The sequence below is a fragment of the Puma concolor genome, chromosome E4, assembly GCF_028749965.1.
Source record: "Puma concolor isolate L17-30 chromosome E4, mPumCon1.1.hap2, whole genome shotgun sequence".
Taxonomy (NCBI): domain Eukaryota; kingdom Metazoa; phylum Chordata; class Mammalia; order Carnivora; family Felidae; genus Puma; species Puma concolor.
In genome coordinates, this window is record NC_141683.1 from 12497688 (window position 1) to 12519571 (window position 21884).

The 21884-nt window shown below is 39.6% G+C and overlaps 1 protein-coding gene across 2 annotated transcripts in view; it reads left to right on the plus strand.

Moving 5' to 3' along the window:
* Positions 1 to 11942: 11942 nt before the first annotated feature.
* Positions 11943 to 21884, plus strand: part of EPRS1 (glutamyl-prolyl-tRNA synthetase 1) — a 72097-nt gene continuing 62155 nt past the window's right edge. For both annotated transcript variants that reach the window (XM_086693540.1, XM_025927810.2), the window contains exons 1-4: positions 11943 to 12125; positions 16048 to 16132; positions 19461 to 19560; positions 20438 to 20594. In XM_086693540.1, coding sequence (XP_086549666.1) covers positions 12080 to 12125; positions 16048 to 16132; positions 19461 to 19560; positions 20438 to 20594 — 388 coding nt within the window. In that variant the 5' untranslated portion in view covers positions 11943 to 12079. The remainder of the gene's footprint in view (positions 12126 to 16047; positions 16133 to 19460; positions 19561 to 20437; positions 20595 to 21884) is intronic.

Genomic DNA, 21884 nt, shown 5'->3' on the forward strand with positions numbered 1-21884 from the left:
ACAGCATCTGTAACATAGCCTGAAGTGTGGCGTCTTGACATTGACACCTTTGACCACTCCAGTCTCTTATAACTCTCTTCTCAGTGATTTTCTTCTTCCCTCTCCAGCCATTCCCACCTAGTCTCCTTTCTTGGTTTCTCTTTGTCTCTCTTCATTTCAATGTCAGTGGGTTCACCAAGATTCTGCTCTGGGTTCTACCTTTTCACTAGATGATCTAATCCACACATATGGCTTCACCTGTTTACCCTTAATACCAAAATCTTTGTCTAGTTTAGAATTCTCAGGGGCACCTGACTGGCTCAGTCATAGAGCATATGATTCTTGATCTGGGAGTTGTGAGTGCAAGCCCCACTTTGGGTGTAGAGCTTACTTTAAAACAACAACAACAATCCTCTCAAATTTTAAATTGCCATGCCCAAAAGCCTGTTTTGGTGTCTCACAGGTATCTGAATTACTATGTTTACAAAGCTCTTCATTATTTCCCATCCCTCCTTAAATTATTTTTCCAGTCCTCAAGGTGATTCTAGTAATTGGCCAAATTTGGAAATCGCTTCCTAAATCCATTTACTTCCCTCTAAGAGTAGAGTTCTCTATCTATAAAGAGGAGACTAAACCTAATTTTCTTTTTTTTTTTTTAATTTTTTTTCTTTTTCAGCGTTTATTTATTTTTGGGACAGAGAGAGACAGAGCATGAACGGGGGAGGGGCAGAGAGAGAGGGAGACACAGAATCGGAAACAGGCTCCAGGCTCCGAGCCATCAGCCCAGAGCCTGACGCGGGGCTCAAACTCACGGACCGCGAGATCGTGACCTGGCTGAAGTCGGACGCTTAACTGACTGCGCCACCCAGGCACCCCTAAACCTAATTTTCTTAATATGAAATTTATTGTCAAATTGGTTTCCATACAACACCCAGTGCTCATCCCAACAGGTGCCCTCCTCAATGCCCATCGCCCACTTTCCCCTCCCTCCCACCCCCCATCAACCCTCAGTTTATTCTCAGTTAAACCTAATTAAAAAAAAAAAAGCCCAAGTGCAATGTGAGAATAACTTCTGAAGCCATTTTCTACAGGCTCCTATTTAAATTTTTTTTAATGTTTATTTATTTTTGAGAAAGAGAGACAGAGACAGAGCACGAGCAGGGGAGGGGCAGAGAGAGAGGGAGACACAGAAACTGAAGCAGGCTCCAGGCTCTGAGCTGTCAGCGCAGAGCCTGACGTGGGGCTCAAACTCATGAGCCATGAGATCATGACCTGAGCTGAAGTCAGATGCTTAACCAACTGAGCCACCAGGCACCCCTACAGGCTCCTATTTAAAAATGAATTATCCAATACTCCTGAAATCATTGCTTCACTATATGCTAACTAACTTGGATGTAAATTTTAAAAAATAAAAAATTAAATTAAAATTTTAAAAATGAGTTATCCAAGAGACATATTTGAAAGTCTACATTCTCTCTTCAATCCCATTGCTTATACATTAATTTATACCCTCATACACCTTTATTTCTTCCATGGATCACTGTGATATCTTCCTGCCTGTGCTGTAGTTCTTCTTCACTCCACTTATATTCTCTAGGGTGATTTTTTACAAAGTCAAATCTAGTAGTGCCACTCCCTTACTTAAAATCTTTTAGAGCTTCTTATTGCCTTCAAGATAAAATACTAGTTTCTTATCATAGCATGTAAACTGATGCCTTCCTTCTCCAGCATCAACTCTGATCACGAGCTTATATCCAGCTGTGCTCAACCATTTAGAGGTCTCCCCAAATACCATGCTTTCTCTCACCTTGGCTTCCATTCATTCATTCAACAAGTGTGTGTGTGTGGGGGGGGTGTTTGAAGTTTATTTATTTTGGGACCTTGGGACACCTGGGTAGCTCAATCAGTTAAATGTCTAACTTTGACTCAGGTCACGATCTCACGGTTCATGAGTTTGAGACTGCGTCAGGCTCTGTGCTGACAGCTCAGAGCCTGGAGCCTCCTTCGGATTCTGTGTCTCCCTCTCTCTCTGCCCCTCCCCTGCTCATGCTCTGTGTCTCTTTCTCTCTCTCTCACAAATAAATAAACATAAAGTTTATTTACTTTTGAGAGAGAGGGAAAGAGTGTGCTCAAGTGGGAAAGGGCAGAGAGGGAGAGCGAGAGAATCACAGGCAGGCCCTGCACCGTCAGTGCACAGCCCGGTGTGGGGCTCAAACTCCCAAACTATGAGATCATGACCTGAGCCAAAATCACTTAACCAACTGAGCCACCCAGGTGGCCCAACAAGTATGTTTTGAGTACATATGTGAGTCACTGCTCTAGGTACATACAACAGTGGACATAACGCTGACCTCTAATCTTTTCCTTTGTTGAGCTCATGTTCTTGTGAAGCAAATCAGATAATGAACAAGTAAATGAAATTATTTTGATTGTGGTAAATGCTACAGAGGAAATCAAGTAGGAAGATTAGCTAGAAAGCAACTGGGGCAGGATGGGGAGCTGGAAGATGATCTCTTTTACATAAAGTGGATATCTTCTCTGTGGAGGTGATGTCCAAGCTGAGATTTCCAGTAGGAATAACGAGCACAGTGTCTCTGAGGAAAGAAAGAAAAACAAAGCAGGAAGGGAGCCAGGATAGGCTGAAATAAAGTGAACAAGGAGAGAAGAACGTTATAAAATGAGGTCGGGGAGGCAGGAGCCAGGTCATGTACAGTCTTAAAAATTTTTTTTGTTTAGTTTTAAGTATTTAGGAGAAATGAAAATGACTATTAAAAGATACAGGGTTTCTTTCTGGAGTGATGGTTTAAAATCGTGTTAATGATTAAACAACTCTGAATACACTAAAGGCCATTGAGTTGTACACTTTAAATCGGTAAATTGTACGGTGTATGAATTATATTTTAATGAAACTGTTAGAAAAAAATTAAATAGCCCTGCGTGGCTAGTGCCCATCATATTACATAGGACAGCTCCATATCCTCTTCCTGGTTTATCACCACAATTTCGACAACCACTCAACTCCAGCAAGATGTTTGAACTAAGCCTCAGAATTATATTATGCAGTTGCTATGGGATATTTTCATCTAGATACCTTTTTTTTTTTTTTAAGTAGTCTCCATGCCCACCATGGGGCCTGAACTCACGACCCAAAGATCAAGAGTGGCATGTTCTACCGCCTGAGCCAGCCAGGCACCCCTTTGTCTAGATGGAAGCATCTCAAAAAATCAGTTTGGGGCCAAATACTTGGCCAACCTGTTTTCCCTCCTGTCTTGCTTCTTAAGACAATGACAACCATCCACCCAATCATCCGACCTGAAGCCTGGCTATAAACCCAGACACACCTGCTTCCTCCCACCACCCCCTTCCTCAGCATCTCTCCAATCACCACTGAGTCGACCTCTCAAATATGTCTGGAACTTCCTCTCTGTTCTCAATTCTGATTTTTATTGCCTTAGTTTAGGCCTTCATCTTTTACCTCCTCTCTGATAGATTGCTGTAATGCCATTTTAACTGGTCTTTCTGCCACCGTTTCTGCACACAACAATCCACCTGCCATACTGTTGTCGAAACGGTCCTTGTAAAATGAATCCTAATCATATCTCTTGCTGCTGCTTAGAACTCTTTACTGACTTCCTATCACGGGATGAACTGTAGTTCCTCAGAACTCTTTATAATTTAGTATCTGCTGACATTCCAGCTTTTTAATCTCTCATTGCAAAACATTTTACATTCTGGCAGTAATGAACTGGCCGGTTTTCCAAATACACACAGCTTCACAACTCCAGGCTTTAGCTCATGTTCTTTCTTTGACCTCTTTTTTTTCATCCCTTAGATATGCCATCTCTTACTGGAAGCTTTCCTTTACTATTCTCTCTTCCCTCCCCTACTCACCGTGAATAATCATTTTCCATCTTCTGAGCTACTTTGTACCTTGTGTAAGCTTTTACTCATGCATTTATTGTTATTACTCTTATTTCCAAAATGTTTTTTTAATTTTTTTTAGTTTATTTATTTATTTTGTGAGAGAGTGAGCGTGAGCCGGGGAGGGGTGGACAGAGACACAGAGAGAGAGAGAATCCCAAGTAGGCTCCGCACTGTCAGCACAGAGCCTGATGCAGGGCTGGAACTCACAAACTGTGCAATCATGACCTGAGCGGAAACCAAAAGTGGCCTCTTAACTGATTGAGCCACCCAGGTGCCCCCCTCCAAAATGTTTTTAAGATGAAGGTATTTCTAGGACACCTGGGTGGCTTGGTCGGTTAAGTGGCCAATGTCGGCTCAGGTCATGATCTCACTGTTCGTGAGTTTGAGCCCCATGTCGGGCTCTGTGCTGACAGCTCAGAGCCTGGAGCCTGCTTCAGATTCTGTGTCTCCCTCTCTCTCTCTGCCCTTCCCCCACTTGCACTCTGCATCTCTTGAAAATAAATAAATGTTTTAAAAAAAAGATGAATATATTTGTTGCTGCAAGTATCCCATTGTATAGCAAATTTTATTTGTCTCTTTCATGTGTGAGACTAGGTCCCTTTATGAAGGGCAGAGTTTTTTTCTTTCACCTCTGTATTTCCTGTTAATTTACATTGTAAGAAGGGTTTAATGTGTTGTTTGAATCTCAGTAGATGCTGAAAATGCCCATTTTAATTTTTTTTTAAGAAAAAATACTGCTAACCTAAGAACAGAAGCAATTTTCCTTAATTGGATAGTGAGTATCTGTAAGATACCAGAAGGAAACACTATTCTTGATAGTGAAACAGCTACATTCCCACAAAGTCAGGAGTAAGAGAAATATGCTTTTGCTCGACATAACATTGCCCCTTTGACAATGAAAGAAATAGGAGGTAGAAATATTGGCTAGAAAGAAGAGAAGTACCTAGAAAATTCAAAATGTCTAAGAAAACGATTGGAACTAATAAAAGCATCCAACAAGATAATGGTCCTAAGATCTGAGACTCTTACTGCTGTAGTCCTACTTTCCCGAAAGCAGGTTTCTATTTGTGTACCACAGTTGTACACTCTTTTTGTCATTTCTGTTGATGACCTCCATTTTCTTGATGATTCCATGCTTCTCAAAATCAAGAATGATACGGTTTCGACTGGGAAGAATAATACGATTGCAGAACTCTGTAAACAAATAGAATAGTTATCATTACTTCTTAGCACTAATCTCTTTCCTACTCCGTAAACAATCCTACTCTCTTCTGAATTGTTAAGGCATTTCTGGACTCATCCAGTCATTGGGCACTTGGAATGTTTGTACCTAAGTCTTTTCAGAACCGTCTGTATTACTTTGACAGTAGTCAATGTGCTAAATGACATAGATGGAACTAAAACAATCTCAAAAGTTAAAAGTTAGCAATGATATTTAAAATGAAAATGTTAGCTCTATCAAATCTTCTATGGGTCAAGACTAGGCTAAGTTAGTGCATGCAACGTCTTACATTAGTTAAACAGAGAATGGGGAACTCGAGGGATTTTAGTTGTTTACAATCTTTTTTTTAACTAAAATCCCTATGCTGTACTTTTCTTGTCTCCATGACTTATTTATTTTACAAATGGAAGTTTGTACCTCTTAATCCCCTTCACCTATTTCATCTGTCCCCTCCCCCACCTCCCTTCTGGCAACTACCACTTTGTTCCCTGTATTTAAGAGTCTGGTTTCTCATTTGTTCATTTATTTTGTTTTTTAGATTCCACATATGAGTGAAATCATATGTATTTGTCTTTCTTTGTCTGACTTATCTCACTTAGCATAATACCCTCTGGGTCCATCCATGTTGTTACTAATGGTAAGATTTCATTCTTTTTCATGGCTGAGTAATATTCGTGTGTGTGTGTGTGTGTGTGTGTGTGTGTGTGTGTGTGTGTATACCATATCTTTATCCACTCATCTATGGATGGACACTTGGGTTGTCTCCATATCTTGGCTATTGTGAATAATGCTGCAGTAAACGTAGGGGTGCATATATATTTTTAAATTGGTATTTTTGGTTTTTTGGTGGCAGACACCCAGTAGTAGAATTAGTGGGTCATATGGTATATTTCTTTTTAGTATTTGAAGAAACTCCGTATTTTTTTCCACAATGCTTGTACCAATTTACATTCCCAACAACAGTGCACAAGGGTTTCCTTTTCCCCACATCCTTGCCAACACTTGTTGTTTCTTGTTTTTTTTGCAACTAGCCATTCTGACAGGTGGTATCTCATTGTGGTTTTTTTTTTTTTTTAAACGTTTATTTATTTTTGGGACAGAGAGAGACAGAGCATGAACAGGGGAGGGGCAGAGAGAGAGGGAGACACAGAATCGGAAACAGGCTCCAGGCTCTGAGCCATCAGCCCAGAGCCTGACGCGGGGCTCAAACTCACGGACCGCGAGATCGTGACCTGGCTGAAGTCGGACGCTTAACCGACTGCGCCACCCAGGCGCCCCTCATTGTGGTTTTAATTTGCATTTCTGTGATGATTAGTGATGTTGAACATCTTTTCATGTGTGTGTTGGCCATCTGCATGTTTTCTTTGGAGAAATGTATATTCATGTCTTCTGTCCATTTTTAATTGGATTATTTGTGGTTTTTTTTGGTTTTGACTCGTATAAGTTCTTTATATATTTTGGATATTAACCCCTTATCAGATATATCATTTGCAAATATCTTCTTCCATTCTGTAGGTTGCCTTTTGTTTTGTTGATTGTTTCTTTTGCTGTGCAGTTTTGCTGTGCAGAAACTTTTTATTTCGATGTAGTCCCAACAGTTTATTTTTGCTTTTGTTTCCTTTGCCTTAGGAGACATATCTAGAAAAATATTGCTAGGGCTGATGTCAGAGAAATTACTGCCTATGTTCTCTTCTAGGGTTTTTATGGTTTCAGGTCTCACATTTAGGTCTTTAATACATTTTGAGCTTATTTTTTTTTTTTAATTTTTCTTTCAACGTTTATTTATTTTTGGGACAGAGGGAGACAGAGCATGAACGGGGGAGGGGCAGAGAGAGAGGGAGACACAGAATCGGAAACAGGCTCCAGGCTCTGAGCCATCAGCCCAGAGCCCGATGCAGGGCTCGAACTCACGGACCACGAGATCGTGACCTGGCTGAAGTCGGAAGCTTAACCGACTGCGCCACCCAGGCGCCCCGTTTTTGAGCTTATTTTTGTGTATGGTGTGAGAAAGTGGTCATTCTTTTACATGTAGCTGTCCAGTATTCCCAACACCATTTATTTAAAACACTTGTATATTCTTGTATATTCAAGAATTGTATATTCTTGCCTCCTTTCTCATAGTTAATTGACCTTTTAAGTATGGGTTTATTTCTGGGCTCTCTGTCCTGGAGTTGTTTGCAACATTAATATGAGTCAACAGTTTCTTGTGGCTGTAAAGAGCTAACTTGGCGTACGTTATTAGCATGGTGATGGGCAAAACAAAAGACAGTGCTTCTGCCTGCACTCTGCCCTGATCACACCACACCCAGAACCTTTTGTTCAGTTCTGAGTATCACATTTTATTTTATTTTTTTTTTAATTTTTTTTTTCAACGTTTTATTTATTTTTGGGACAGAGAGAGACAGAGCATGAACGGGGGAGGGGCAGAGAGAGAGGGAGACACAGAATCGGAAACAGGCTCCAGGCTCTGAGCCATCAGCCCAGAGCCTGACGCAGGGCTCGAACTCACGGACCGCGAGATCGTGACCTGGTTGAAGTCGGACGCTTAACCGACTGCGCCACCCAGGCGCCCCCTGAGTATCACATTTTAAAAGACACATTGAGTAACAGAAGCATGTTTGGAAGAGGGAAGGTGGGATAGATTAAAACTATCATTTGAAGGATTGTTGAAAGGTCTGGAGACATCTGGCCTAGAGAACAAAGACATGGGAGGCATCATGACAACTTCCAGTGTATGAAAAGTTGCCATGTAGAGGATCCCAGACCTGTTCTGAACAGCCTCTGAGGGTAGTGGGCAGATGTACAGAAAAGCAGATTTAGATGCCTCTAATAGTAATAGGTGTTTAGAAACAGAGGGGGCTGTCTTGAGCAGTATTAAGTTCCTCATCACTGAAGGTGTTCAAAAACAGGTTATTTGGTTATTCATCTGTTGAGGAAGTGATTTCAAGATTCTCTGTATCCCTAGTACGTCATATGGAAAAAGACACTCAATATGAAAAGAATTTTTAAGAGCGACCCAAGAATTCCTCAGCAAATAAACACTGATCTTTTCCCTATATCTCATATACGATTCAATCACTGCATAATATTTAGTGAGTGTACATCAGTGATGTGCAGGAAAGTCTATTGGACCCTTTGTGAAACTTAATAATATCAAAAAAATCTTAAAAATCACTTTGACCAAGAGGAGTATATTTAGAAGAGGGCAGCTTCAAAGTATCAGTGTAATCTATCACAGTATTAGCACTCTGTGAACACATTGCTTACTACCTAGATGGAAGCTGTGACCAAATCTGAAACAGCTCCCTGAAAGTTACGTAAGGTATTGGTTGATGAAGTGGAGGGGCCCATAACTAGGGGGGAATGTGACTTTCACCTTGGAGTTCTTAATAGTCATAAAATAAATGCTGAGCATGACAATACAAGTTTCCTTATCTTAATGGCATCACATAGCACTTTATAATTCTTTTTCCTACCCCCTCTAACCATTATCTCATTTAAGTGTTTCCACACATTTAGAAAAAGATACATATTGTCCCTTGGCCATTTATGATATTGTGACCAGGAAAAATGAAAGCCTCTTCCATTGTTTTGTTTGAATGAAATTATGAGTCTATAATCATAAAAAAAGCAGATATATAATAAAAGGGCCAAAACATAGAAGCTTGAAGTGGCAGCATAAGGAGCTCTCTGCTAAGCGATTTTAAAAGGATAAATATAAAACAGAAGAAGTAACAAAAGACGATCTAAGACTACACTGACTTCAAATAGAACATTTTGTCTGATTTACTAGCTGAGAGGGACCATCTATGGAGAATATGAGGTTAAACATGTTATGGAACCATCTTTACAAGGCTAAACAGGTAACAATTCCACTTCTCACTTTTGTGTTTGCAAGTTAAAAAGACCTTAATCTGTAAATATTATGTCTGAAAGGCTATAGATAAGAAATGCAATATTAGCAAAAATTAAAAGCTAAAGACATCAAAAGGGACGTGTGAAGGTACATTCAGATCTGAAATTTGAATAAGAAGTCAGTCATGAAAATCTGGGGGAAAATAATTTCAGGCAAAAGGAAAGTGGTGCAAACAGATAAAAGATGTACTACTATTTTTTTTTTTTTTTTAGTCATTGGTTTACTGATAATGTATTTTATAAAATAAAATAAAATAGACATGTAAGGGTCCCAGATAGTAGCTAAATTCAAAGAAATGGAGGAGTCTGGGTTAATAAGTTTGAAGAGCAGGTATAATTTGGTTTGATTCATGTAAACAGTTCAGAAACAATATTTCAACTTTAGAAGATGCAGTATTGAAATATCTCTTTGTCTAATCTTGAAGCTGAACATTTTGTCCAAAGGGAATGTTATTTTAATGTCCAAAGGGAACTTTAGTGGGAAAAATGCAGGTTTGCACATTTGTGGAGTGAGAGAAATAGGCAGACATGATATTCCAACTATTAAATTCTTGGTTGTGACTGATACTAGAAAGGAAAACAAATAGAACCTGTTATTTCTAGCAGTCAATTTCCCAGAACAACTCTGTGAGCTTTTACCAAAAGTAGTGACCGGCTGACAGCATCTAGGGAGGGGAGGCTCTGCCAAAGAAAAAGATGCTGTTGGTTTTAATGTGCTCAAAGAACAGAAAAGGGTGATCACAATGGAAATTTTCATAAAAGGGCAATGACGTCGGAAGTTTCCATGCCAGTGGCAGCTGCAGATTCTGTGCCTTGCTCAGCCACCTCCCCAAGGGACTTGTGTAGGACTTTAGACACCTCAACACCCTGGCTCCTGGTCATGCTCTGTCGACCGAACGCATCCACTATTCCCATGGCTCCCAGCATGGCCTTGATACCAGAGCTCTCTTCCGCTTTGAACTGATATAAGTACAAATCTACATCACTCTTGCTTGCATTCTGTAAGTTGCCCAGGCTATCAATTTTTCAGGAGTGAGTTTATCTTCAAGCTTCTGCAGACCATTTACTTCATTTGGCAGCAGCAAAATCCTCCTTAGATCCGCATGATCAATCGTGCTTAGATCAGCAAAGCCATGCTTGCCTTTTTATGGCATTTCAGAATCTTGGCTTGCACATCCTTAAGGAAGGCAGAATTAAAGACCTTGCTCAGATCTGCTCATATTCTTGTTCAGTCCAAATTCTCCCTCTTCAGTATGTTCTTTATCAAATTCCTGGTCCCACTGCTCTTTGAAATAGACTGTGTCCACCAGAACCATATTTGCTAAAATTAGCACAACAGATTTGCTAAGAGAGCCACTGGGAAGCAGTCCTTGATGTTCTTCATTTGTTTGGCTTTTCACTGAGGAATGAACCTTCTTTACGTTCTTCAGCAGCATTTACCTAATCAGCAGAACCCACACTGGCTACGTACAGTTTGTTAACGTTATTCAAGTCCTGAAGAAACTGATGCATCATTTTTCCATAGAGCCTATTGGTGGTGATGTTCAGTTCATTATGCATCAGTGGGTTTCTCTGATTCAGTAAGAAGATTTTGAAATTGGTGATGCAGACATCCTGACTTTCAACCTGACCCATTGGAGCCCTTCCTTTTGTGTCTCTGTGACTTCATTAAAATGTGTCAAATTTCCCTCTCCTTCTAAGATGATGCCATCTTAATATCCTTAACTTCATTACATATGCAAAGACTCTGTTTCCAAATAGTCACATTTAGAGGGACTGAGGGCCAGGACTTGGACTTTTCTTGGGAGACACAAGAAATCTACTACAGACCCCAGTGAACCATACCTCCTCGTATTGATGCTTTTGTGTAGTCCCTTCTTTTGTATCCAGGTGGGCCCTGTGATTCACTGGTCACCAATCAAGTGGCCCAAAAGTGACGCTATGTGATTTCCGAAGCTAGATCAGGAGGACCCTAGCAGTTTTCATCTTGGTCTTTTGGAACCTTCACTTTCCTGATACTGAGATACCCTGTAAGAAGTCTTACTCCCCTGCTGGAGGCTTCACATGGAGAGGACCTATGGAGAGGGGTGGGATCCAGCTGAGCCTAGGCTTCCAGACTTCCCACCTCAGGCATCGGTGAGTGAAGCCCTTCTGCACCTTTGACCACCCCAGGCTCCAGCTGAATAGCACCAACTGGCCCCACTTAATGCCACCCCCACTTGAGGCCACGTGGGGCATGTATCGGTGGTGGTACTGGTGGGGTGATGAGGTTGAGATATTTTTTTTGGAATCAATTCTTGACCCCTTGGCTCGAATACCAGCCCTTGGAGTACACACACGCACACACATGCCCCTACCCCCACCCCTTCCCACGGGGTGTAGAGGAGAAATCCGCGTCCAGGCAAACAAAGCCAAGACAAACGCGGGCACTGGCTTTTAGTAACGCCTTTTACAAATAAATCCTTTCTTTTTAAGCATTATTTTCAAATATGAAAATAACTCTTGATAATGCATTCTTCTTTTGAAAAATGCGGAAAATCAGAAAAGCTCCCCCCATCCCCAGTGTAACCATGGTTTGATGTGCAGGGTGCTTCCACGACTTCTCTGTGTTTCTAAACACACAGTGCCCATCAACACCACACCGCTCCCCTGGCGTGTTCCGTTTTGTGGCTCACGTGCAAGCCCTCACACCTCGGAAACGCTCTCACACCTGCTCTCCTCGCTTTACGAAGGGTCGTAAAGTATCGTTCGCCTCAGCACCCTCCGTTGGCCGCGCGAAACGCCTCTAGGCCCTCCTTCCCTCTGAAGCAGAGGGGCGGGGTCGAAGACCACGGGGCCCGCGGCGGGGCGGAGACGGCGCACGGCGATGACGCATCACGGTGTGCGCGGAGACGGCGGCAGCCACGACGCAGGGGAGGGGCGAAGGCTGCGGCAGCGTCAGGCGCGTGCACACGTTGCAGCTTCTCGCTTTCGGCGGGTTCGGGGTGGTTCTGACGGCCAGGCAGGCGCACTGACAGGTAGAGCCGCAGACCGGCGGGGATGGCGACGCTCTGTCTGACCGTAAATGCAGGAGACCCTCCGCTGGGTAAGGACCGAGGCCGCCGACCTAAGTGGGTTGCATCAGCCGGGGAGGGTGCGGGGCAGGGAAGGTCGCCGCGCCCGGCGTTGCGCAGTGGCGGTCGCGGTGTGGGATTAGGCCTGCCGTCTTCCCGAAACTGTACACGGAGTAAGCAGCGCGGCCCTCATCTTCCGTCCTTGGCCGTGTGGATCTGCTCCCGGAGACGGTTTACTCGGGCGTGGAGGGAGGCGTGGTGTGAGCCCGGGCAGGGCGACACGTCGCTCAGCCTCGGTCCTTTTCTTTAAGAGGGATGACTCTCAGCCAGCCCCCCTCTCCCTTTTTGAAGTGGCTTTCCCTAGAGACCTACAAATGCTCATAGAAACATCATTTTGAAAGTTAAAATCCCATTATCTTCGCCTCTCTTGTAGCATATCCCCCTTCCCGTCTCCCTTCCTCCCTCGTCTCAGAAAAGATCTTCAGTCCACTTCACTACTTTATGTTTTATTGGATTCAAAGGGAACCAGGCAGACGATCGTAGTCGCTGAGGTTGTATTAAAACTGAGGTTGCACTTGTTTTTAATTAATGGTGGCACGGTAATTGCTAGAACACTCAAGTATACTGCGGACTGATCGGGTTGCTTTACCACACACATCCTTATGGATGTAGTCAAGGCCAGAATAAACATCGGATCTGTCGCCTTCCTAATACATCTTTTTTTTTTTTTTAACTGCCTAGAGTTTTATTTACAGAATTATTTTTTGCATTTTACATAGTATGTGATGTATTGTGAAGTCATTTTAAATATTATCAGAGGAAGTATATTATTTGAATTCAGTTGTAAATACTTTTCTTATTCATAGGCACTTATTTTAGTTAGGGATTTTTTTCTCAATGTATGAAATTTATTGTCATATTGGTTTCCATACACCTAATACATCTTAAGTTCTATTTGGAATTGCTTTTTCTTTGTGGCTGAGGTTATTGTAGATAGATAGCTTGGAATTTCTGCTTTTTTATTATTTGGGAAAATTACACAAAAGAATTTAAGTAGTTTATTAATCTCCTATTTGGTAATGTGTTTACATAGTCTAGACTCACAGATACTTTACTAATGTGGGAGAAGTGCCGATCTTTAGATGCAGTTGACCACATACGGTTGACAGAATTATTCACTACATTTTCAGCTTTGGTGGCATTCTGAGTCTTTTGGAACAAAACCCACAATAGCCGTTTTAAGTACTTTAAAAATGCTGGTGTTTGAACCTATTGGTTCCAGTAATTATGGGCTAACCTCACCCTAATCCATGAACTCCGGAAGAAATGGGTTTTGCTTTTTGGGCTGGAAGGCACTTGACAGTGTGGTCTCATGGTTAAGAGCAAAGACATTTGCTTCCTGGAGACTTAGGTCCAATCCTGGCTGCCACTTACTAGTTGTGGAACATTGGCAAGTTCCTTGTTTGGCTTCTCCTACAGTTTCCTTGATTAAGAGGAATAGTATCTTCCACATAGGGTTGGTTGCCAGAATTACATGAGACTGTAGGTAAAATTCTTAACACAATTTATGTATTTTCTAGCTGTAGTTTTTACTAATGTTACTTAGAAAATCACCTTGAAGGTGATAGACCTGTTTCCTTAGTGAATTGTAGAACTCAGAATCACATTCTGACTTAATTCTGGAAGAGAATCTTAAAAAAAATTATTGTCATTTTGAACGGTAGACCAGTTATAGAATATATATTTGCTTCTCTCCTTTTTTGTTTTTAATTCTTCACATTGCTTAATTAAAATACATCTTACCTTTAAATCAGTAAAATTAGATGAAACATTTAGAAAACAGATTGCATTATTGTTATTTCCCTATTTTATATGTGTTCAGCATGTGAAGTTTTAATGTTAAGATAACTTCAAACTTCCAGGTACAAGAATAGAACAAAATACTTTTCCCCTTGTACCACTGGAGAGCACACTGCAGATAATGATGCTTCAGCATCCAGAATATGCCAGTGTAGTGCTCTCTCAAGTGAGGAAAAACTTTGTGACCTGACAGGAACATCAAAATCAGGAAGTACACATTGATATCATTCTTCCGTTTAATGCACAGACCCTGTTCATTCATATTCCAACACTAATTGTTCCAGCAGTACTCTCCATAGTGCAGGAATCAAAATCCAGAATCATGCTTTGCACCTAGTTGTCATGTCTCTGCAGTTTCTTTCAATCTGGAATATAGTCTTAGTCTTTGCTTGACTTTCATAGCTTTGACCTCTGTGAAGGCTGAAGACCAATTACTTGAAGAATGTCCCCTGATCAGATTGTTTGATGTTTCCTTGTGGCTAGATTCAGCTACACATCTTTGGCAAGAGTAGCACAGAAGTGATTCAGTATTCTTCATTTCAGCCCATTAATTGGTGCATGAAGTTGATTTTTCCCATTACTGGTGATCTAATCTCAGTTACTTAAGATGGTGTCAGCCAGCTTTTCGCACTGGAAAGTTTTCCCTTTGCATTTAAAAGGCATTTTGAACGCTTTGGGACCATGTAAACATCCTACTCAAACCTTCACTTACTGGTTTCATCATCCATTGATGCTTCCTTCCCAACTTGATTATGATTAAGAAGGTTCCAAAGGTGACCTTCCAGTTCTGCTGTTCTTTCTACATGTATTAGTTGGCATTTTTGTGTCAGAAGATATTTTTCTTTCCCATTAAAAAAAATTCATAACAAAATGTACTCAAAAGTTATAATCTGTATTATTTACTTTTATTCTTTTAAAATTTTTATTTTTTGAAATCCATTTTATTGACTTACAACATGCATATACTAAACTTTGCCAATTTAAAATTGACAAGTAACATACAGTAACCACCACAATAATGATAGAGAATATTTCTCTGATTTCGGAAAGTACCTTTATGCCCCTTTGCAGTGAGTTTCCCTTCCCCATCTCTCATCCCTGATAGTCACTGATCTGTTTTCTGTCACTGTTGTCTTTTTCTAGAATTACATATATATTGAATCATATCATATATATTCTTTTGTACATAGGATAATGCTTTGGGATTCATCTATCCTGCTGCCTGTAACAGTACTTCATGCTTTTTATTTGCCATTTAGGATTTCATTGTATGGAGACAGTAAAACTTGTGTCATTTACTTTAGTGGTTACATTGCTACTGTTTGCCAGTGGGAGCCCCTCCAAGCTGGCCTCTGTGTCCTTTTGGCATATCTATTTGTGTACTTGCTTTCTAGCACAAGATTTTCCAGGGTTATCTCGTACCTTCCCTGCCGCAGCCCTGTTTCCAGTAGAGCATGATATTTAGAAATCAATATCTGGGTGTTGGTGGCCCATGTTATCCAAACTTATAGGACTAAATGAGTCAATTTAGGATATTTAATAGCTATTGAGAGGCAGATTACACCGTGTTTTAGAGTTTGAATTCTGGACTGCCTTAGACCTGCATTCAATTCCTGAGTGGCACATATTTAGTCAAGAACTTGGGTTCATTATTTAATCCTTCCGAGCCCAGTTTCCTCCTCTGTAAAATGGAGATAAAGGTGACCACCTCTTAAGGTTACCATAAAGATTGAAAATTCCGATGACTGTAAAGCATTTAGCACAGTGTCCACCACATAGTAATCACTGAAATGTTATTAACAATAGTTTTTATAGAAGGCGCTATTCTCATTTCTTCTTGTCTTCTGAGGGAGGAAAAGATTAATTTCAGTGTCCTTAACTGGAAGCTGAACATATTCAAAAGCAGTTGGACTGTGCCAATGAATAATTTCTGGTGTAATATTTCCCCAAGACCAGAAGACCATACTTTCTGTTTATAGACCATTAGGAAAGAAGTTTACTCCTTGCAGGACTTAACACTGGTTTGTTGAGTCATTCTTACTGCTTTATGATTCAAGTGTATAAAGAAAAATCTTTTCATGTCATTATTTTTAGGAGCTTTGTTGGCTGTAGAACATGTGAAAGACAATGTCAGCATTTCTGTTGAAGAAGGGAAAGAGAATATTCTTCATGTGTCTGAGTAAGTACTTTTATATCTCTGTTTTCAGTACTGAACAGCATTTTTTGAAATATTCAGAATTCAATGTTGTGTGCCTGTTTTCCTTGCTAGTTGGTAGATTGTCCCTAGAAAGAAGTATGCTATTCTTCATTCTTAAGAGAAGTATATCCAGAGACACATATTTGTCAGTAAGGTATCTGATCCCACTTATAATCTAAAAGAAAGTAGAAATGTACAGAAAGATTTATACATGAGGTTTTTTTTTAAGAGTGAAGAATTTTTAATGATTGTCTATTTTTGAGAGATAGAGTGGGGGAGTGGGGGAGGGGCAGAGAGAATTCGAAGCAGCCTCCAGGCGCTGAGCTGTCAGCACAGCTGACATGACAATGCGGGGATTGAACCCATGAGCCGTGAGATCACGACCTGAGCCAAAGTCAGATGCTTAACTGACTGAGCCACCCAGGTGCCCCTATACATAAGGGTTTTTAATTCTACTGTGATTTATTCTGGTAGAAAATTGGAAATATTCAAAATTAGTAGTAATAGCGAATAAATATGGTAAATCCACAGCATGGAATGTTAGGCATCTGTGAAAAAGCTTATGAAAAACTTTTAGTGATGGGTTATATTTACAATATAATGTTAATTAAAAAAAAGAACGTAAAGATAAAATCACATATTTGCATAGAAAGATATGTTTGAGAAGTGTGCAGCACTTTTAATAGTGTCTGTTTCTGGGTGATGGAATTATGGGTGTTTGGGTTTTTTTTTTCCTTCTCTGTTTTCCAAGTTTTCTACAATGAGCATATACTATATGTTCTTGATTAAAGTGAATCATTTGCATCCTGGGATATATGGAAGATTAAACATCTTTCTTTTGGAACCCACTGGAAAGAATAAAAAGAACTGGAAAGGGAGATATTATTCTCTTTAATTTTTATTTAATGAAACTAAGAAATGGAAACAACCTGGTTTCAGATTCTTTTAACAGTATTTCACCAGATAGTAGAATCTAGACCAAATTGAAAGAAAATTTCAAGGATATTCTCCAGCAAGGTGCAGATTTGAAAAGTGTTGAAAGGTTCATAATAAACTGACAGAAAGACTTATTTTGGGAAAGGGGCAAGATACACAAAAACACATACTCAGACACACTCTTCCACTCCCCTCTCCTCCTTCCTCCCAGTGTAGTTGTATCGTAATTTTGATTAGGTCACCTTTCAGTGTTTACACTGTAATGACCTAGTAAGTTTTACTGCTGAGCCACATACTATGATTACCTTTTGTGTACAGCTTTTACTTTTCCATGGAATAATTGTTTGCTTTGTTCTCTTTTGAAGCCTGTCTGATTCCTGATCTGTTCTGTGTGACTTTAGGAATTTGCAGGAATATTTTCTGGTGATTCAGTATTCTGAAATTTCACAGTGATATGCTTTAGTGTGGGTCTGGGTTTTTTTGTTAAGATGTTAAAGTAATCACTACCCCCAACCCGGGGCTCGAACTCAGAACCATGAGATTAAGTCACATGTTCTGCCGACTGAGCCAGCCACGTGCCCTGTGTGGGCCTTTTAAAAAATCTCTTCCACTGGGTGCTTGGTCTCTTTTAAATGTGGAATGGAAATCCTTCTGTTTTGGAAAATGTTTAAAAATTTTTGATGATTTTCTCCTCCATTTTCTGTTCTTTTTAGGGATATTAGGATTAAGTATCACCTTCACTTTCCATCTATTTTTTTCTTTTTACTTTCTGGAGTGTTCTTCAACTTTATCATCCCATTTTTTTCTATTGAGTTTTTTCTATTTTTGCTACTATATTTTTAGTATCTAAGAGCTGTTTTTTATTTTTTGGGTACTTCTTTTAACAGTATCTTGTTATTTTATGATTGCAATATATTGTTTCGTTTTCTTTTTCCTAATTTGTCCAGGTTGCATTTTACTATGTGCTTATTTTGGTTACTATCTTTTAAGTTAAAAGCTTTCTTCAAATATTTGGTAATTCCTGATGACCTTCTTAGATTTTGGTAGGAATTTAAAGCTGTTTGCAAATTCTGACCTCAAGGTGGGCTTGTCAGCTCTGAGCATACGTTGGTCTGATTGAGCAGTTTATTTAGTGGGAACTTCTGATGTTAGTATCCTTAGTTATTTCTTCTTAAGCTGATGAGATTATTCAATGAAGACTGAAAGTCTCTTGTTTAGAAGGTAAAGAGTTCATACCAGAATATTTTGGGAGCTGAGAGAGGGAAGAAGGCTAAAGATCTCAGCATCTAGTATATGTATATTCATTTACCCAGTTACTTGCATAAACCAACTCAGCAGTGACCAATTTCCGCCAGTTGAGAGACCCTCTGTTTTAGTGCTTAGAGAATAAACCTCCAGTTTTTGCCGAGATTGAATAAGAGAAGCAGCCCAGCTGTGCAGAATAGGGTTTGATGGTATCTATTTCGAGCTGATTCTCTCTTTTTTTTTTAATGTTTATTTATTTATTGTGAGAGAGAGTGTGTGTGTGTGCAAGTGGCCGAGGGGCAGAGGGAGAGGGAGAGAGAATCCCAAGCAGGCTCTGGGCTGTTCGTGCAGGGCCTGAATTGGAGCTTGACCCCATGAACCATGAGATCATGACCTGAGCCAAAATCAAGAATTGGACACTTAACTGAGCCACCCGTGTGTCCTCCAACTGATTCTTAAATAGACTTTTTACCAGCCCTCCTAATTTTAGCCCCAGTTCATTCTTATTTCCATTCCTAAGTCTTTTGTGGATTCTAAAATTGAAGTTAGGTTGGTTTTCAGCTTTGTCCACTGTCTGCTTAAGATTCGGTTTTTTCAGACCTGTTAAATTCATCTCTCTAGCTTCTGAATTTTGTTATTCTTTCTTTTCCTTAGTCTCTTTTTCCTATGGGTGTGTGTCTTTTTAAAAAATAATTTTTACAGAACAGTTTTTATACGGTTTGATCTGTCATCTTTACTTGGAAGTTGATACAACTAGCATCTTTATGACTGTATATCCTTGACTTCTTTGCCTTGATTTATTTTACATCAGTTACTCTTGATATCCCAATTATATTTTCATATTTTCACCACTGAATAGACAATAGTTAGAAGGACAAAGCAGTATAGATAGTCCACTCTTAACTGAATTGTCAGATTTAACTGAACATTCAGAACATATTGGAATTTGATAGAAACAGTAAAGAATGAATTAGGCAGATTGGTTTTTTTTAGGCAGATTTTTTTTAAACTGTAGTAGAAACTACATGGTAAATGTAAGGGTTCTATTTTTACAGTTCTTCGTAAGTCTCATGACTCCTACTGATTTGCTAGAGCTACGGTAATATTTTATCTCCTGCTTGTATTCTAGAAATGTGGTATTCACAGACATAAATTCCATACTTCGCTACTTGGCTCGAGTTGCAACTACAGCTAGGCTCTATGGCTCGAACCTGCTGGAACATACTGAGGTAAGGAAGGAACACTTCTTTGGGTTTGTTTTCTTTTGTTTTGATTTATACTTCTATTCTTTTGAGAACTTCATTTTATTGTTGACTTATGTATGATTATTCTATTTAAGGTTATTGATGGAGTTTTAGTTACAGACCTAGCTAAGGAATTCTCATCTTATTTTTATTTTCAGGAAAAAACTTCCTAGCTCCTAAATTTCAACTTTTAATCCCCACCAGCAGTCCTGTTGGGTCAGTGAGTGCTGTCTTCTTCATAGAGTCCTAAAATTTCATACCTGGATGTAACTGTATAGATCATCTCCTGCACCTCCCTTAATGTTACAGATGAGGCAGCAGGCCTAGAAAATTACGAGGTTTTCCCAGGGTCACACACATAGTTTGGATTCTCTTTTCCTTTCTAGGTATATACTTTGATTAATTATAGCAACAGTAGATTAACTTCCTGTACAGTTGTTTAGATGCTTTGCTCTTTGTTTGTAGTCAGCTCTAATTTTCCTAAATTTGCAAAATTTGAAATATAAAGAATAGTTTCCTAAGAATTTACTTTTAAATTTTGCAGGTGGATAATCACCTGCCGGTTTTGATCAAGTTGGTTATTCCTTCCTGCTGCTGCCAGTTTTCAAATCTTTTTCTTCCTTGAAGTGCCCCTCCACACCCCTGCAAAAAGAAAAAACAGAAAAATGAATGAAATTAAAATGAAAAATGAATGAATGAAATTTGTTTAATGCCAATTTAGATCCCAGGCAACCAGAATTAAATCCACATAATGGCAGATTCTGTAATTGGAGATAAGATAGGCATGTTTCTAACTAAGGCCATTTGTTTGTTTAAATCTAAACCATGGTGTGCATTTATTTTCCATCTTTTATGTTCACAGATTGATCACTGGCTGGAGTTTAGTGCCACAAAATTGTCTTCATGTAATTTGTTTACTTCTGCAATCAACGAGCTCAATCATTGCCTGTCTCTGAGAACATACTTAGTTGGAAATTCCTTGAGCTTAGCAGATTTATGTGTTTGGGCTACCCTAAAAGGTATCAATTATTCTTCCTGAAGGTTGTTCTATTTTAATTGATATTTTGATGAGTAAGAAGTGTACATATTTCTGCATATGTGAATATATACATACATATACATGTGCATACACACAAACATACCCACATAGAAAGAGTCACTTAGGACTTCCTTGCAAAGGAATGACCACCACTTTATGCCGGTCAAGTCACAGGGATTCCCTATCCTTTGCTGTCCCTAGAGGTCATCTTTCTCACTAATCCATCTCCCTGCTGCCTATGAAGCTGACCTTGGCCCTGCTAAAGAAGACCTCATCCCATTTATGTCAGCACCTCTCCTGTCTCAGCCATTCCTTTACTCCAGGCATTGTTGTCTCTGATTATGGGTGTATATGTGTTTGGGGGGTAATCTGGAGTTGTTTCTCTTGGGGGTCACTGATCTGCTCTTCTGTGACTAGTTTGTAACAGGGTAAGATTATGGGATTGATGAGAGGTATAAAGGGGACTTGAATTTTGTTATTTTCTTTAAAAAAAAAAAATAGCAAATATGCCAGAAGGTTTTATCATTATTTAATTCTGCATTATGTGTCATTTTTTACATTATGTGTAATATTTTTGTGGCTAAAACTTTTCTCCAAATTCAATTAAATTATTATTAAAATAACCAACATAAAATGAAGTCCTTTTCTAATTAAATGTTTTCATGTATAGGTTTGACATTGTTGTCTTTTTTTTATTTTTGACTTAATATGTGTGAAAAGGAAGATAATATCTTAAGGATGTAGCTTTGTGATGTTAATTAAATTTTCCTTCAGTGCCTACTTTTGATGTTACATCTGAAGAAATGAGCTACTTCTTGATCTTGATTTCTATTTTGTTTTCTAGTGGATCTACTTAAAATTTTTCCTTATCTACGAAATGTGGCATTGGTTGGGGTGCCTGGGTGGCTCAGTCAGTTAAGTGACCCACTCTTGGTTTGGGCTGTGGTCATGATCTCACAGTTCTTGAGATTGAGCCCTGTGTCATCAGGCTGTGCCCTGACAGGGCAGAGCCTGCTTGGGATTTTCTCTCTCCCTCCCCTCAAATAAACTTTAAAAAAAAAAAAAAAAAGTGTGGCATTGGCCTTATAGTGGGTGTGTGGTGGTGGTGGTGAGAGCAGGATTTAGTATTCATTTCATTGAGTTGAACTGCAGAAATAGTTTTAATTACCTTTTGTGAATTCTGTAAAGTATGTTAAAGAATTACATGAAAACATTGCAATGTGTGTCTAGATTTAAAATGTTTCATTATGGAAGTGTACCTTTTTTTTTT